At 34.5% G+C, this 17,271-nt stretch overlaps 2 protein-coding genes across 2 annotated transcripts; one reads left to right on the forward strand and one right to left on the reverse strand.

Moving 5' to 3' along the window:
* The first annotated feature begins 1,060 nt into the window (after positions 1 to 1,060).
* LOC143576756 (putative arabinosyltransferase ARAD1) lies at positions 1,061 to 2,544 on the forward strand. Its single transcript, XM_077060785.1, has one exon. It carries the CDS (start codon positions 1,069 to 1,071, stop codon positions 2,461 to 2,463), a length of 1,395 nt encoding a protein of 464 aa, XP_076916900.1. The 5' UTR covers positions 1,061 to 1,068; the 3' UTR covers positions 2,464 to 2,544.
* Positions 2,545 to 3,324: 780 nt separating this feature from the next.
* LOC143578579 (protein SUPPRESSOR OF K(+) TRANSPORT GROWTH DEFECT 1-like) lies at positions 3,325 to 8,604 on the reverse strand. Its single transcript, XM_077062115.1, has 8 exons — positions 8,433 to 8,604; positions 7,240 to 7,345; positions 5,741 to 5,939; positions 4,989 to 5,057; positions 4,833 to 4,907; positions 4,251 to 4,349; positions 3,677 to 3,832; positions 3,325 to 3,553 (listed from the first exon to the last, which is right to left on the reverse strand). Exons 1-8 carry the CDS (start codon positions 8,602 to 8,604, stop codon positions 3,428 to 3,430), a joined length of 1,002 nt encoding a protein of 333 aa, XP_076918230.1. The 3' UTR covers positions 3,325 to 3,427.
* Between the last annotated feature and the right edge of the window lie 8,667 nt (positions 8,605 to 17,271).

Below are 17,271 nucleotides of genomic sequence, written 5' to 3' on the forward strand. Positions count from 1 at the left end.
AGGTGACAGGTTCGTTGTCCCATTAAAAATGAAGTTACAACACTGTGTCTAAACTAGTTACAATAGAGCATCTACAGTTCTAAACTAATTACAACAATGCGTATAGGTGATTATGGGCACACCCAAAATTTACATCAGTGTGGCCATATAAAAAAAAAGTTTACTTCATAAAATAGTAATCAAGTTTTAGTTTTGTTCCAATCAGATTACTGGTGTATAGTTTTGTTTTATTTGTCCTACATATTTGAACTAGATAGCAAGTTATCTAGCTTTTTTTTATTTTCAAATATTTTGACTTGCATAATATTTTTTAAAATTTGCAAAAAAATAGTAAAAAAATGTAAAAAATAATTTTAAAATTGAGAAAATGTGAAAAAAAAAAGAATTTGAAATGATGAAAAATAATTCACCAATTTCCTTATAAAAATATGTTTTTTTTATAAAAAAATACCAATGTTATTTATAAAACTATAAATTTTTTTGGATGCTATACACATTTTCGCAATTTTAAAATTATTTTTACGCATTTTTGCCAAAATATTTGAAAATAAACTGAAACTTTATATCAGTAAACTGATTAGAACAAAATTGAAACTTAGTTACTGTTATACGAAAGAATCTTTAAAAAAAATCGATATTGTATTCCTTCTATCCTAAAATCACCTCCTAAAATTTTGTATATAAAAATCATTTGAAGTTAACATGTCAGCATGCATGTGCTTTATATATATTTCTACCAGATTCACATGGAAAATAAAATAAAATAAAAGGCAAATTGTAAAGCAATGGATCCCCCCAATTTGAGGCTTGTTAAATCTTTGCCAGTTTTGTTTGGAGGGTGAGAACCCAAAGAAACACTCACATTCATCAAACACATACATAAACACACCTCCATTGATTTGATTCTTTTCTTTTCTTCCTGCCATTCATCCGGATTTTGCTTGATTTCAAGATCTTCAATCCAATTCCAATCAGGGTTTATCTTCATTTCAATTACCCTTCAACATCATTCCAAGGTTTAATCTTTTCCCACCATGAAATAGCATTGCCCACCACCTGTTCGACGAAATGGCTGACAGAAATGGGGCTTCATATTATTCAATTGCCTTACTTTCCTGGAAATCATTAATCGCCTTGCTCTCACTTGCATTAACATTGTTCATCTTATCTTTATCCTTACTCCTGAACTCGGGTACCCGGTCTCAATTCATTGATCAAAACCTCTTCCCGCATTCGAAACATTGCAGCCCGTATTTAACCGATCATAAACAACAACAAGAACCAACTCTTAAAGTGTTTATGTATGATTTACCGTCCGAGTTTCATTTTGAGCTCTTGGATTGGGAGCCTGACGGGTACACTCCGTGGCCAGACCTTCGGTTAAAAGTGCCTGAATACCCCGGTGGGTTAAACTTGCAGCATAGTGTAGCATACTGGCTTACCTTAGACCTTTTAGCCTCGGAAATTAACGGTCAAACCGGTGGTCAAACCGCTATACGGGTTCACAACTCGAGTGAAGCCGATGTAATATTCGTCCCCTTTTTCTCTTCATTATGTTTCAACCGGTTTTCAAGACTAAACCCGCAGCAAAAAACGAACAAAAACAAAGAGCTGCAAAAGAAGGTAGTCAAGTACTTAACGCGTCAGCCTGAATGGAACCGGTCCGGTGGGATAGACCATGTTATTGTGGCTCACCATCCAAACAGTTTACTCGATGCACGAATGCGGCTATGGCCTGCAATGTTTATACTTTCGGATTTTGGTAGGTATCCACCAACAATAGCAAACATTGACAAAGATGTTATTGCACCTTACAAGCATATAATCAAAAGCTATGTTAACGACTCGTCTGGGTTCGATTCGCGCCAGAACTTGCTGTTTTTTCAAGGAGCAATATACAGAAAAGACGGAGGCTTTGTTCGTCAAGAGATCTTTTATCTTTTACAGAAAGAAAAAGACGTTCGTTTTGCATTTGGTAGTGTTCAAAAGCAAGGTATACCTTCTGCTACTAAAGGGATGCAATCATCAAAGTTTTGTCTTAATATAGCCGGTGATACACCGTCTTCAAATCGGTTGTTTGATGCAATTGCTAGCCACTGTGTTCCTGTTATTATTAGTGATGATATTGAACTACCCTTTGAAGATGTTCTTGATTACTCTGAGTTTTGTATCTTTGTTAAAACATCTGACGCGTTAAAGGACAAGTTTCTTATAAACTTTATGAGGAATGTCAGTAAAACCGAGTGGACTCGGAAATGGGAAAGGCTTAAAGAAGTTGAGCATTTTTTCGAGTTTCAGTATCCTTCTAAGAAGGGTGATGCGGTGGAGATGATATGGCGGTCGGTAGCGAAAAAGGTTCCGGTTATAAAGAGGAGATTGCACGCGAGTAGACGGTTTTCACGGTTTGGAAAACCCGAAAGTAAGTTGAGTTTTCCATTGCCAAGAAATTTGGTACCTGGATAGGAGTTGATGGTAGGAGATAGAATGTACAAGGGAATAGGGTTTTTAGATAGAAATTTGTTCACTAATACATGATCATCAACAGTTTTGTAATGTGATGTGATGTGATGTTTAGCTCATGGCTTAAAATCTTGTTAGATTGATTGACAATAGCTTAAAATGAGTGGGTGAGACCAAATTGGGTAATCTTGGTTAGGATGTGTTTGAACAAGCGTTACCGAAGGTCCGAAACAAACTGGACTGCATAAATTATTTGCCCAACCGCTCCGGTTTTGTACTCTCAAACTACCTTCATTTGAGCCGGCTGGTTATGGTGCCGGTCAGTTGAACCGGATTGAAGTTTCTGGTTTTCTAAATTTTATTTATTTAGTTCCTTCTAAATCAAATAACTGAGAACAAAGTCAACATCTGATCCATCAAACCTTATTACATGTAGACAATAGTGCATACATTATATTATAAATATACGAGAAGTATATGCAACAATGTAAATAACCTTGCACACACTAAAGCTTCATTAGTAACACATATGATGTAATCAACAATGTATACACACTGAAAATGTATATGTAGCGTATGCAGCAATGTGAAAAGTTAAATTTTATTTGTTGCATACTTACATGCTTATACTAATAATTATCATAAGATGTATTATATAGCATGTTAAAGTAATTGCTAACTTTAATTATATATCATGTTTTCACTTTAACTTAATAAATTAGATTTATCTTATTACAAAGATGAGAAAGTGAAAGCAAAATACACCAACGCCAACAGTCAGTGACTCCGGCATTTTCACAAAAATCGTATTACATGGACAACACAAACAATTTAAAAAGTTAATCACACCATTTTTCATTAATTCAGAAGAAAAGCATGTAGATAAACTTGTATAATAATAACAGTAATCCATAAACACAAAGTAGCATGGTACATTTAACAAGAACCGGTGCGACTCACCATTCTTTTAACCTTCTTCCCCAAACTCTTTTGTGAACCGCTCATGAACCTCAAGGTCACTTTTGCTTACAGTCGGCCTCTGTCTCGCAAGAACCTTGTCAAAATCTGCTCGCATGATTGGTGGTGGACTTATCTGCAATAAAATATCATGTCCAAATAATCAGAATGCTTATAATGTGACTTTATCAATAACATAACTTGAATTAACCGTTCGATGAAAAAGGTCAACAATTTGATCCTGAAAAAATGTCATTACCTTTGCTGCCAGCCCTTTTGCTGCAAGCTCCTGCATGGTGGTTTGGACAGCCCCGGGTTGTTTCGGACCACACGGGACCCACAGACCGTCATTCGTGTTAACGAAAAACATGGCATCCTGAGTCTTACGTACGGGTTCATATAAAACATCCTTAACCTATATAAGTAAAAAATATTAGACTTAATTAGCATATATGATACATACTCAAAAGGGCAGAGCTAAAGAAGCACCACACACCATCGAGACACCACTGACAGATCATGCGGGCCGTATGAGTGTATGACAGTGACAAAATGGCCATATGGGCCGATTGACAGGAAGAAAATGATTATATGGGTTGTACGAGGGGCAAATCATATGGCGCCTATGATGTTCTTGACCAACAAAGAAATGGCCGATGTGGCCCCCCGAAAGTCATAAAACCCGTATGACCATTTTTCATCCAATCATACAGCCCGTATGATGTGACAAGCAATCCGGAGTATACTTTTTTTTGGGGGGGGGGTTGGTTCGTATAGCAGAACCCTTAATGTTATTTATGAATACTTGCAGTAAATGTAAGAACTGAACTTACACAGACAGCAATATCAGAACCAGAAAATCCTTCTGTCTTGCATGCCAAGGCTTCAAAGTCACTTTCAGTTAAGTTGTTAGGGTTATCTCCTAAATGCACCTGTATAATAACCCACATGTTATACACCATTTTAATAAATTTGCAAATACATGAGGCACTTTGGCCTATTATTAATAAATGGGTAGATTTTTATGTTCTGCCTCTTAACGGGTCATATGGGTAAAGACATAAGACAAAGAAAAAGGTTAAGCTACATAGGAAACAAATCAACTGGGTTGAACGAGTCGAAAAACTCACAAAAGTTTATTCTTAATGCATATAAAAATCACATTTGTGGTAATCATACTACACACTAATTATTTTATAAAAAGAAACGGAAAAGTTAAAAGTTAATTAAAATCACTCATTAGACACAAACCCATGCTGACTTGTACCCAATCGTCCAGCTCAATATGAGACCCTTACTTGCAGTGAATTGAAAATATTAAAATCCAAATTTCAAGAAACAACATATTTTATATCAGACAACAACTGAATAGAAATAGCAGCAAAGATATTGAATATTTGGAGAGTCATCCTTACTTTGAACATGTGTTGTCGCGCCTTCAAATCTGGAAGTGGAATGTATATACGCTTGTCAAAACGCCGACGGATAGCCTGCACCAATTATTTTAAAAATGATAACTTAGGTGACTTCAATATTAATATTTAACAGGTATTATTAACTTTCTAAAAAACCTGATCCAAAGAGTAGGGTGTATTTGTTGCTGCAAGTACAAGAACTTTATCATCATTGTGTCCTACACCCTGAAAGAATAAAAAGTTGGCAAGTGGTCATAGACCTGTAAACGAACCGAACGTTTAGTGAACCGTTCGGCTAAAAGATCGTTTATTCAACAAATAAGCAAACATGAATAAAATACTTTGTTCATTTAGTTAACTGAACGAGCATGAGCACGCATCTTGTTCGTTCATTTATATTACGCTCGTTTATGTGTTTGTTTACGTTTATTTATGTACATCGATTAAGTTTCTTAAGTTCGTTCGTTTATATAACCCATTTACTTTATTCTTTTTGGCCCATTACATTTTACTGTAGGTTTATGAAATTAAAGGATCGCTTATATCGCCTGCTGCTGTTCAGTCTGGTTTTATTTTATAAGGCCCAACAGATTGATTTAGCGTTTACTTAACTGGTGTTCCGCTATTATGTTTGTTCATCTATGTTCAACTATGCTTGTTTGCGTTCGTGAACCGTTCGTTTATAATATCTACAAACGAACATGAGCACGTTCATTTTCTTAATGAATGAACATGAACAAGAAAACCCTGTTCGTTAATTCTTCGTTTTCGATTGTTCAGTTAAAGTAAAACAAACAAACGTGAACATGCCTCGTTCGGTTCATGTACAAAAACTGGTCATATCGGTGCTGGCTGATTACTATCAATTTATCACTTATCTTTTTGTGGTTTTAAATTTTAATAATCACCTGCATCTGAACAAGAATTTCGGTTTTAATACGCCTTGAAGCTTCACTCTCGTTGCCTTCGCCACGTTGACCACTCAGAGAGTCAATCTCATCAATAAAAATAATAGAGGGTGCGCTTTCACGAGCCATTTGAAACAGATTTGACACCAGTTTTTCACTTTCACCCATCCACTTCGAAACAAGGTCTGAAGAAGAAACACTGCACCAAACCACCAGTTGGCACTTGCCAACTCATTGGCATAAGTTCATGAATGCAAAAAAAAAAAAGAAAAAGAACCCAAAATATACAGAAACCATAACCAAAAGTTCTTTTTAGTCAGAAATATATATATTGTCAGCTTGAATATTGGAAGTTCCTTTCATTAGAGGATGAAAGATCGGAGTCAGACAGGTTGTGTAAAAGTTTATTTAAATATTTAATAAATTAATTTTAATTACGAAAAAACCATTATAATATTAATCATATATTTGACACCTATTTGACGCGTTCAAAAATATATGATTTGGATAAATCACAACCCAAATCAGTCCATTCATGAGTAGATGGGCTAAAAATCGACATTTAACTTTTATACATAAGTGACTAGTCCACATTCCACAGTGTGATGTATGTATGCAAGTGTCAATGCCAATCAGTGCAACCATGAAATCAGTTGAAACACAACAAACTTATTGCAGCTTCAACTTTTTTTTTAAAGAAGAGGACCTTAATAGAGATGCACCATTAGTTGAGGACCTGGCCAAGACAGGTGGTGGTGGTTCAACCCACACCGAACCTAGACACAACAAGGCTCACAGAGAGTGCATATAAAGACACTCTTCTCAGTGTCCCTATTTGCACCCTCTCCAAGCCATTGTTAGGTCTAGCTCCGGTGTGGACTGAACCACCCCACCTATATTGTCTAGATCCCTGACCAATGTTGAATTTCCATTAAGAAGATCATGTTATAAAAAAAGATTAAAGTTACAACAAGTTTACTAGTGTCAAAACAGTGATTTTATGTGTGGGTCAAAATGAGCCAGACTGACTGGCCCAAAAACTTTGTAATCCATTGTTATTTTTATATATAGCTAAAGATATAGATATGATTGTAAAAAATTAACATAATGATAATTATCTAACTTTTCTAATGAATCGGTAGTGGAGGTATTTTGCCTTTTAATAAACTTTAAAATTCAAATAACTTTCAACCCATTTGACATGCATCAACTTTGGTTAATTTCTTTAGGAGCATCCATGCAAACATATTACATACATACAGATATATTCATGCATGTATGCACACACACACACACATATATAATTATCCATACATACCACACACATATGTATCTATGTAAACTAACTAAAGTTTGATATCATTAACCACAGTTGTCAGCATTTCGTATGTAAAAACTACAAACTACAAAGTAAACAAACCTAATAAAGAGAGTTCCATTGTATATAGGATTAAAATAAGAAAACACAGAATTAATCTATGTTTATTTAGATTTAACACCTGAAAAATGTAGAGTCTGCTTCAGTAGCAACAGCCTTTGCCAAGTATGACTTTCCTGTCCCGGGTGGACCATACAAAAGAAAAGCTCTCCAAGGCCGCCTTTTACCTACCACAAAAACAAACTATCATGCTGTTGACAAAATCATAATGCATCTCTACAAAACATGCATATATCATCAAGCATCACTTGACAACTTATGTTAAAACTGAAACCAATGATAATAAGCCATCTGCATCTAATTATCCTCCCTACAGCTTAACCACTAATCCACGATACCAAATAAAGAGCTTTTCCATGAGAAATAAAATTAAGAAGAACCATGTATTACTTAGGTGATGAGTTATTTCAACTCATAGAACATTCTTACAAGTTCTGAACACATTTTTCATTTATATCTTCATTCTGTCAATCCAAAAGATCCAATATAAATGGTACATTTCATGTGATTTTAAATAATAATATAAAAACATTGTTCAACAACACCATTAAAACTTGGTAAGAACTGAGGATTATGGTAATGAAGCTTTTACTAGTATCACAAGCTTAAAAGCATAATGATCATAAGTCATTCAGCTCACATATTTAGGATTATGAGAACAAATAGGACAATAATAATCTATGTTGTCAGAAGCAAGAACCTTCAAGCGAGTCAGGTTCCGACCAAATCCTAAAAATTCCGCAAATTTCAGGCAAACTTGTCTGAAATATTCTAAAATGGCCTGGAATCAGCCTAAAACATGCTATGCGCCTTTGCTAATCATGGGCCCTTTGAACCAATTATTTCTAATTCTAATAAACTAGCAGATAAATCATGAATTAGCCACCGCTATTTAGTCAAAATTGAAAATTTATATACAAGTTTTGGTATATGTATGTATATTTGTATAATTACATATAAAACTCCAATCTGATTAATCGCTAGGCGGTACCCCTCCTGCCAACTAGCGCCTATCATGTTCTGCAACACTGATTGAAGTCTGAAACATTCACAAATTGCCTAGAAGGTTGGAACCAGCCTAACCTAGCCCTAAAAAAAAGCCTAAAACATGTCTAAAACCTCAAAAAATGGTATGATTATGCTATGCAATACTAAAAAGACAACACCTTTAAACCAATTAAATCCCTAAACAACAATCATAAACCAATCACTAATCTCCATAACCCGAAACCCCCTAAAAACACAGTACCATACCAGTAAAAAACTGTGGAAACTTAACGGGCAGAATCACGGCCTCCTGCAGCGCCTGCTTCGCACTCTCCAAACCCGCCACATCACTCCACTTAACATTCGGCTTCTCGCGCACAATCGCCGAGTTCAACCCGGCCCTCAGTTTACAAACAAAACAACGAACGTAATTGGACATTTATGAAAGAACATAACCTAGCTAAACAAGTTAAAAGTAATGGGAAGAACAGTGTGTTGGGCCTATAAAGTTCTAAAATTAGACTGAGTTGTAATGGGTCGAAAAAAAATTGAATGAATATAATAACAAATGTAAACAAACTAACTAAAGCAAACGTTAACGAATTTAAATGAACGAACGTAAATGAATGTTCATGAGCCTAAATGAAAGGACGAGCCATGTGTTCATGTTTGATTGTTTAACTATATGAACAAAGTTGTTCATGTTTGTTCTTTTGCTAAATAAACGTAGTATAAACGAACATCCCGCTGAACTGTTCGTTCAATGTTTGGTTTGTCTACAAGTCCATGCATTGATTTATTCATTAAACCAAAGTCTGACTGAGTTAATATAATTACATGTTTCTATAACTTATTTCATTAGAATGTGATTTTAATTGTTTTATTCATGTCACATTGTAGGAAAGTTCCCGACACTTGTTACTCACCAGGAATCCCTTGAGGCTAAGGTGAATGAAACCAAGGCGACCGTTAAGTTTCAACTGAAAAAGGTTTTGTGCATGGGAGTTGCCGTTGGTAACTGCAGCATGGAGGAGAAACAGATTTTCCAAAACGTGCAGATGAGCGTTAATTTTCTTGTTTCATTGTTGAAGAAGAACTGGCAGAATGTGAGTTATATTTTGATCAAATTTGGTTTAATTTTTTTTGAAACAGCATCATGGATTGATGTTTGTGTTTATATTCTGTTTTCAGGTGAGATGCTTGTACTTGAAGACAACAATGGGAAAGCCGGTTCGCATCTTTTAGGTGTTGTCTGTTTTAAATTTGTTGTGAGATCGGTTCTTGGAAGCATTTTTCTTTGACATGGGTTGTCGGTTTTGATTTATGGTGGTTTGTTATCTTCTCGTATTAGTTGATGTTATGAACTTTATGTTTAATGGTTACCGGGATTTTTCATGTTTGCTGCTCTTTTTAGTAAATACATGCTTTAAAGAGGTTTTTGCAAACCAAAATTCTATATTTTGAAAGCCATACTGAGTCGGAAACTGGTTGCTGTTCGGGTTCATTAGTAGGATCAGTCGGTATTAAAAGCTACAATAACGTATTCATCGGGATGAAACTCTTCTCAAACGTATTATTTCGGCCATTTATACTCAGCCTTTCCTCTCATAAAACTGTAACCAATTCTGCCTTCATCAAAATCGCTATTCTTCTTCAGTTCCCTTGCACCGCTGAAACTTCAGGCTTTGTTTGTGACCGACTTAAAAGCAACTTGCCGTAAGCCGCCGCCACTGCTATCGCTTGTTGCCAGAAACAATATTAGCCGCCACCCGGAATTGCGACCGTCTATTTCTGTAACCTGTTTTGTTAGACGTAAATTTGATCGGCAACCAGGTAACATCCTAAATTCTTATATTCGCCTAACCTAACGGTAAAGAAAGCTTTTGTTGATTATGGCTTTTCAAGCAAAACGTAATGAAATATTCAATTAATTATGTTACGTCATAATTGCTATCCAAATTATTAATTTGTTAAATAGAAAGAAACTACTGATTTGTCAATTGAATTTTTATTGGATGACTAGGAAGAAGATGAAATAATAGACCATTTGCTATTTGTTCATCATCTTGCAACTTTCACATTCCACGTATAAAGTAAATCATGTTTTCTATTATATTATTTTTGGTAGTTTCCAATGTTTACAAGTAAACCAGGGCTTTTGTAAAAGAATCTGTACAAGTTACATAAATATGAGCATTTTAAAGGTTCAAGGAAAAATTTATTTTCACTATTTATTTTTAATAGTGTTCAACGGTTTGGCGGCCACTGCGGGTGGTGTTGTGAGTGATATTAAAGGTTTAAGTTATCTTTGGGTTAAAAATAGATCCGGAAGACTTCTTTTGTTATGGGAGGATTGGTGTAGGTTTAAAGTGTAATTGTTATTGAGGGTTGTGTTGACTAGTGTCTTGCTAGTATATTTGGTTTGTACTTGTCGTTTTTTATTTTATATATTTGCTTTTGTTGGTCGTTCAAAAAAAAAATCAATATCTAATAATTGTTATAATATATTGAATAAATTAATTATCAAATCATGAAACGGATTGTATAAAACCTAGTGTATACAACCAATTTATGTGGACCAATTTAAAACATGATTGAACTACATATATATATAGATATATAGAGGAGGGATATTTTGAGAATCATGTTGAGTTTTAAGAACTTAATTCTAGGCCACACATTTAATTAAATGGATTGGAATATGTGGTTGAGATTAAATCTGGCAAAAAAGTCAAAGTATGAGAGAGAATAAATATGTAAGTGGTTATACTAACTTTTACGTCCGTTACACATGTGTAAAAAGTCGACTCGGTGCGTAAAAATTCTATAATTTTTTTACGTGTATGTAACTTACATATATTACGCATGTGTAAAAAAAAATTCGAAAAAAAAAAACGTTACACTGAGTTCTTTCGAGTTCTTAAAACTCAAAGGGGTTCTTAATTGAAATCTCCCCATATATATATATATATATATATATATATATATATATATATACTCTAATATGTAAAAGTAATGGGATTATAACTTCTTGTGGTTATATATGGACGGGTTTGATTGCTTGTTATTTGGCTCATTGATTAAGGTATGGTTTCTTTTCTCGTTTACTTATTGTATTTACTCTATTCCGTTACTTTGTAGTACAGATTTTTGTTATGCGTTATTTACATTTTGAGTTCAGATACGCTATATAATATATTTTTGTATCATGCAATAAATTATATATTTTGTACTCTTTGTTTCATGTTCACATTTGAATATGTTTTGTTATATGGTTTTAGCTTAGTACTCTGTTACTCGAGCATTTTATGACTTGTCGTTGGGGCGTCAATGGCATGATACTTGTCGTGACAGTGCGTAATTAAAGTTCACGACGTTTCTAACTAGTTTTTGTGTAGTATTAGGGCCACTTAGGAGCGTATGGATCGATCCTAGTTCTGTTATGATTTCTGACTTCTATTTTTTGGGGGATGGAACAATGCGTTTACGCAACACGTACCATCTCATAGGTGCATGGACTAGCTAGCTGTGTACCCCTCTGTTTCTGGATCTGGGTGATTATGTGTTACACGACCTATTGTATTATTATTACATCACAGTCGTGTAGTTTGGTATATGTATATGCTTCTGTTGTAGTTCTGATATGTTTTAATTTGTTTATATATATGCATCTGATTATGTTCTGCTCGTGTGTTGGATTATGGTTTTGATTATGTTAAGCATCTGTTTCTGTTTCGGTGTGGATCTCGAGTTTGTGGATCTCGACCTATTGTATCATTCTTTTCGTTACTGGGTAAATTTTGGCTCAGCCGTGTTTCTTTGTCTATGTTTTTCTTATTTGTTTACAGGTAATCCAAGAAATCAGGAAAATCAGTGATGAGAGTAAAATGAAGTTCAGTAATAAAGAATTTTATTATATTTTCTTTTGTTTTAGCATTTAATAAAGGTATATTGGTTTTTGATGGTCCCAACTATTGCCTTTTGGTCATTGCTAGTCCCAACTAATGAATTGGCTACTGATGGTCCCAACTTTTAAAGTATTTGCTCCTAATGGTCCGCGACTAATAGAATCCTAACGCCGTTAGTTTCAGGTCGTCGGGAAAACGTTTTTGGCTGGAAAATTCAAATTTGTTGCCGGAAAACACCACCTGAACACCGCAACCACCTCCGATTGACTCACCGTTAACCAACTACCACCACTTGAACACCATCAACCGATTCCGACGATGGTTCTAAGGTTTCCGGCGACCTCAATAATTGGGGTTTTTACTAGAAAAATGTTCCTAAAGGTCCGATACGAAGTTACCAAGATGTTTTGGACGAAAATGGTTGAGTTTTCGGGAAAAAAATTGAGTTTTCCGACCAAAACCGTTTTTTCGGCGACCTGAAACTAACGACGTTAGGATTCTGTTAGTCGCGGACCGTTAGAAACAAATACGTTTAAAGTTGGGACCATTAGTAACCAATTCATTAGTTGGGACCAGCAGTGACCAAGAGGCAATAGTCATGATCATTAAAAACTAATATACCTTTAATAAATATGACTTAAGATTTTCTTTCGGTTTGTTTGAACCCGTTGGTTGTCTTTGTTTCCTTTTCTTTTAATTGGATTGTGTTTGGCTTATGATATCTTTAATAGTGACACGTCAGCTTATTCCGGGTTAGGTGTTACAATTTTTTTTTTGTTATTAATAAATTTGTCTACAATTTTTGGCTCAAAACAGTGATGTTGATCTATAAAAACAAAATCCAACGAATCGTAACTTTCAGAAAAAACAAAATCAAATCATCGTTTACCAATTTACGTTGGTTATTTTGTTTTTTTTTGTTCCTCTCGGTTAATTTGATTTGGTTTAATTAACTAGCTTTTTCTCGAACCTAATAAATCGTATCGAAAAGTAAGAAGGATCCTAAGAAAGCACTTTAACAACTTTATTGAACCTAATAAATAGCAATTTGATTTGGTCGATTATTTGACCCACTTGCAAAACACTAGCAACGATCGCAAAGCAAATTTGACGACTTTATTGAATAGAGACATAACTATTGGTCACGGTTAAGAGGCACTTAATCATTTGTAGTGATATTATTCAGACTTTTGGATCTAAAATAAATGGTTTTTGGTTTGCATTTCAATTTTCAATCACCACTTTTAACTATTTTTTATTAAATATAAAATTGTTTTAGTGGGAAAAAAAAAACAAAAAATGGTTGCATTTATTAGAAAAAGTACTTTCTGCTAGATTAAAAATATACAAACAAAGATATAAATGCTTATTCATTTATTATAATAAGCACCAGAATGTTGAAAGATTATCTTATACGGTTCCAATTGTAATCACAAGCTTATTGTGAAGGATCATTGAATATTAACAATTTACTTATGAGCAACGTCTATTGCTTGATCGCTTTATTATCTGTTTTTTTAAAAATTAATTTGTATCATTGATGAACCATTAGCTCACTAGATCATTTGCATTCTCTGAGCACGGAACCTTAAGGTCTTGGATGCCACCTGTTTGAAGGGAAGCTCGTACATCAATCTCAACCCCAGAGACCACATGAAGAAAACTTATCACAGGTGAGAAAACATATACACTAATTGAAACCCATATTTTGTCACATGTGATAATTGAGCCAAAAACATCCCTCTTTTAATGAAATCAGTCTTTGGATATCTTACACAACCACTTAGACCGGAGACTTGTTTATATAAATTAATTTGCTTAAAAATGCATTTTTTCTAATATAAGCTAATTATACATATTATTTGGTATTAACAAATTTTATTATGAAAAAGCCCTGTTTGCGGTGTGTGTATATACCGCGTGGGCCATTGGCTGGGCAAAAGTAAAATTGCATTAACTTTAACGTTATTTTAATAATTTTGTGAAAATAGCGTTAAAAATGATGGAAAGTTAATCAGACATCATGTGGTGGCGCCAATAGCCGAAAGACAAGGATATATGCACCAATCAGCCTGTGTCTCAATGGTTGAGTATTACGTGCCTTATGTCACAGGCTTGATGCAAAACCACTATCGAACCGGGGGTCTCATTAGAAGCAGCCTCTCTATTTCTATGGAGTAGAGATAAGAATGTCTAGGTCTTACCCTCCTTAGACTCTACCATAGCTTCGTTATTGGTGGGATTTACTGAGTACGATGATGATGAAATTTGATTATGAAATACGAATGTAATAGTGTGTGATGATACGAAAACGTAAGAAAGTTTAGTGGTGAAACTTTATATTATTGACAGTTGACTAGACGTGTTTGAGAGTATTTAAGTTTTTATTTAACACTGAACTTCTTTTACCGATGACTGGCTTCGAATTTATTTAAGTTTTATTTAGAAAAGGAAAAAGAAAGAAAGATTGAGTTTGTCTTTAGAGTTAGGGGGTGTTTGGTACAGAGAATGGAATTGTAGAGAAATGGAATAGAGAAATGGAATTGCAGAGAAAGGGAATTAGTCTGGAGAATGAGAATTGACTGTTCTGTTTGGTAGTACAGAGATTTCAATAGAGAAATATAGATGAGAATCATTTCTCTTGTTTGGTACATAGAAAATAAACAGAGAATTATATCAACTTTATCATTAGCACAAGTATTTTTTTCATAACAAATATTTATTAAAAAATAAAAAACATATAAAAAGATGCATAAATTCCAACCAAAATATGCATTGATCAAACCAATTCACATACAAAACATAGTTTTTAAGCAAAAAACATCAACCATAGTTAAAACCAATTCACATACAAAACATACTTCAACCATACACAACTATCCCATTGAACCATCGGTATACACTCGACCATCTCAATTTTCTCTTCTATTGTCAACGCAAGAAAAGAACGTCTTAGATCCACATCTTTACCAATCAAATGAGCTGCTTTGAACCATTTTTTCGTAGTGATACCTGGTAAAGCTTTCAACTCATCACTAACCTTTTCATAGATTTCACGAGCCTCCATACCTTCTTTGCTAAGTTGTTCACCCACCATCTCCCCAAATCGAAGCAAAACTTCCTTGATATCTTTGCAAGACTCTCGATATATCTCATCTGCATCCGTGCTTCTACCTCTTTTGCGCTTGCTTGTTACACTTCCTGTTTGTCCTTCAGATCTATCAATATTTGGAACGGCTTCATCAACAAAATCAAAGTCTTCAATATCAACAGGTGAGCTTTTTTGCGTCTCTTGAACAACATCTTCTTCTCCAAGGTCAACTGCTTTACTACCAGTAGCTCTATCCTTACCGAATATGGTACACAATTTGTCATAGAAAGGAAATGACTTGTCACGAAAATTCACAACACCTTTGTGAGACTACAAGACAATTACAAATAAATTAGACTAAAATTTTAAAATCTAAAAAACATATTTTTTAGAATATACCTTCACGTATTCATTCCAAACACTATCATCGGCAATAATACAACATTTTTGTTCATCCCAACCAAACCCACTTGTATGCACCATATCATATACAATGCTAAAGTGTGTCTTCCATGTCTTCATCCTAGACTTTATATGTGGTTCTGCTTTGAGGCCAGAGTTAGGAAGACTTACATCTAGCAATTGTTGAACACCATTTAAATAACCTGGTTTGAATCCATTGTCAGCACCAGCATACTTTCCGGATGCATGTATCTCCATTAATGCATCAATTAGATTTGCATCTTCATCATTTGTCCAGGTATGCTTGCTCCGAGTAACTCCTCTCACTATATTTGAATCTGCCATGTCTATGTACAAATGCATAATTATACAATTAAAAATCATAATTCATGTAACTACAAATACAAATATAACAAGAAACATTAATAAGAAACAAATAAAGTGCATAAATAAACATTAATAAGAAACATCCTTGGTTCTACAAATAAAAAATACATAATTAAGAAACATTGTTGGCACGCTGCGCACGCATCGCAGTCCAACTATTAAACATTTCATTAGCAAGAAGGTCTCTACGATCGGTCCATTCTTGTGAGGGCTCGATCATAGAAATAACATTGTCATGGTCATTTGCAGGTTGTGTGTGATTTACTGGGATTTCGTTATCAAGAGGGTCTTCACTCATTGTTGTTCGTATGAAATTGTGCAATAAACAACAAGCAATGATGATACGTGGCATGGACTCTATGGGATGATATGAGTTATCACGCAAAATAGCCCATCTATCTTTAATCATTACGAAACATCTTTCTATAACATTCCTGGCCGATGAATGTCTCATATTAAAGAACTCCTTAGCATTCGTAGGAGGACGAGACCAATCATTAAGATGATAACGTTGACCTCGATATGGAGTTAAAAATCCTTCACCATTTGTATAACCGACATCACAAAGGTAGTATGTTCCTACAATTAACCATAAACTCTATGTTAATTATCATACTTAAATCTATGTATATTCTTTGAAAATTGTCTATCACATACCCGGAGTTATTTTAAGACCATTGGGTCTACTGATTGCATCACGCAAAACTCTACTATCAGCTGCAGAACCCTCCCATCCCGCTAAGACATACGTAAATAAAAGGTCTCTCGTACATACTCCGAGTACATTAGTACAAATCTGCCCTTTTCTTGTCCTATAAGGTTTTCTATCAATAGCAGGGACTTTAACTTTAATGTATGTTCCATCTAATGCTCCTAAGCAACCCTGAGTTAAAAGAAATCATTACTTACTAATGTATGTTAGCAAAAAATATCTTTAATAAAAAATGTGTTTGACTAACCTTAAACCATTCCCATCTTTCATCAGTTTCATTATCAGGCACTGGCACGGGTGACTTGTAGAGTTCTTTGTGTAATCGACATATAGCATTTAAGACTAACTTGAAATACCGACTTACAGTTTCCCCGGACCGATGAAATCTGTTGACTAGTATCCTATTCTTTGCATTATGAGCAAGGGTATGTAAAAACATAGCAACTTGCTCATCGACTAGCATGTTTTTACTATTCTTTAGTCCCCCTCTAGTTTCTAGCATATCACAAAGTGTTGTAAATGCATGTATATTCATTCTTATGTTAACAACACTCGTAACATCACTTTCATAAACCATCCTCACCATGTTTTCACGCCTATTATGGT

This window comes from Bidens hawaiensis, unplaced genomic scaffold (genome assembly GCF_021521415.1).
Source record: "Bidens hawaiensis isolate Kalapana, Puna unplaced genomic scaffold, B.hawaiensis_p1.1 tig00001461_1, whole genome shotgun sequence".
In the NCBI taxonomy this organism is placed as follows: domain Eukaryota; kingdom Viridiplantae; phylum Streptophyta; class Magnoliopsida; order Asterales; family Asteraceae; genus Bidens; species Bidens hawaiensis.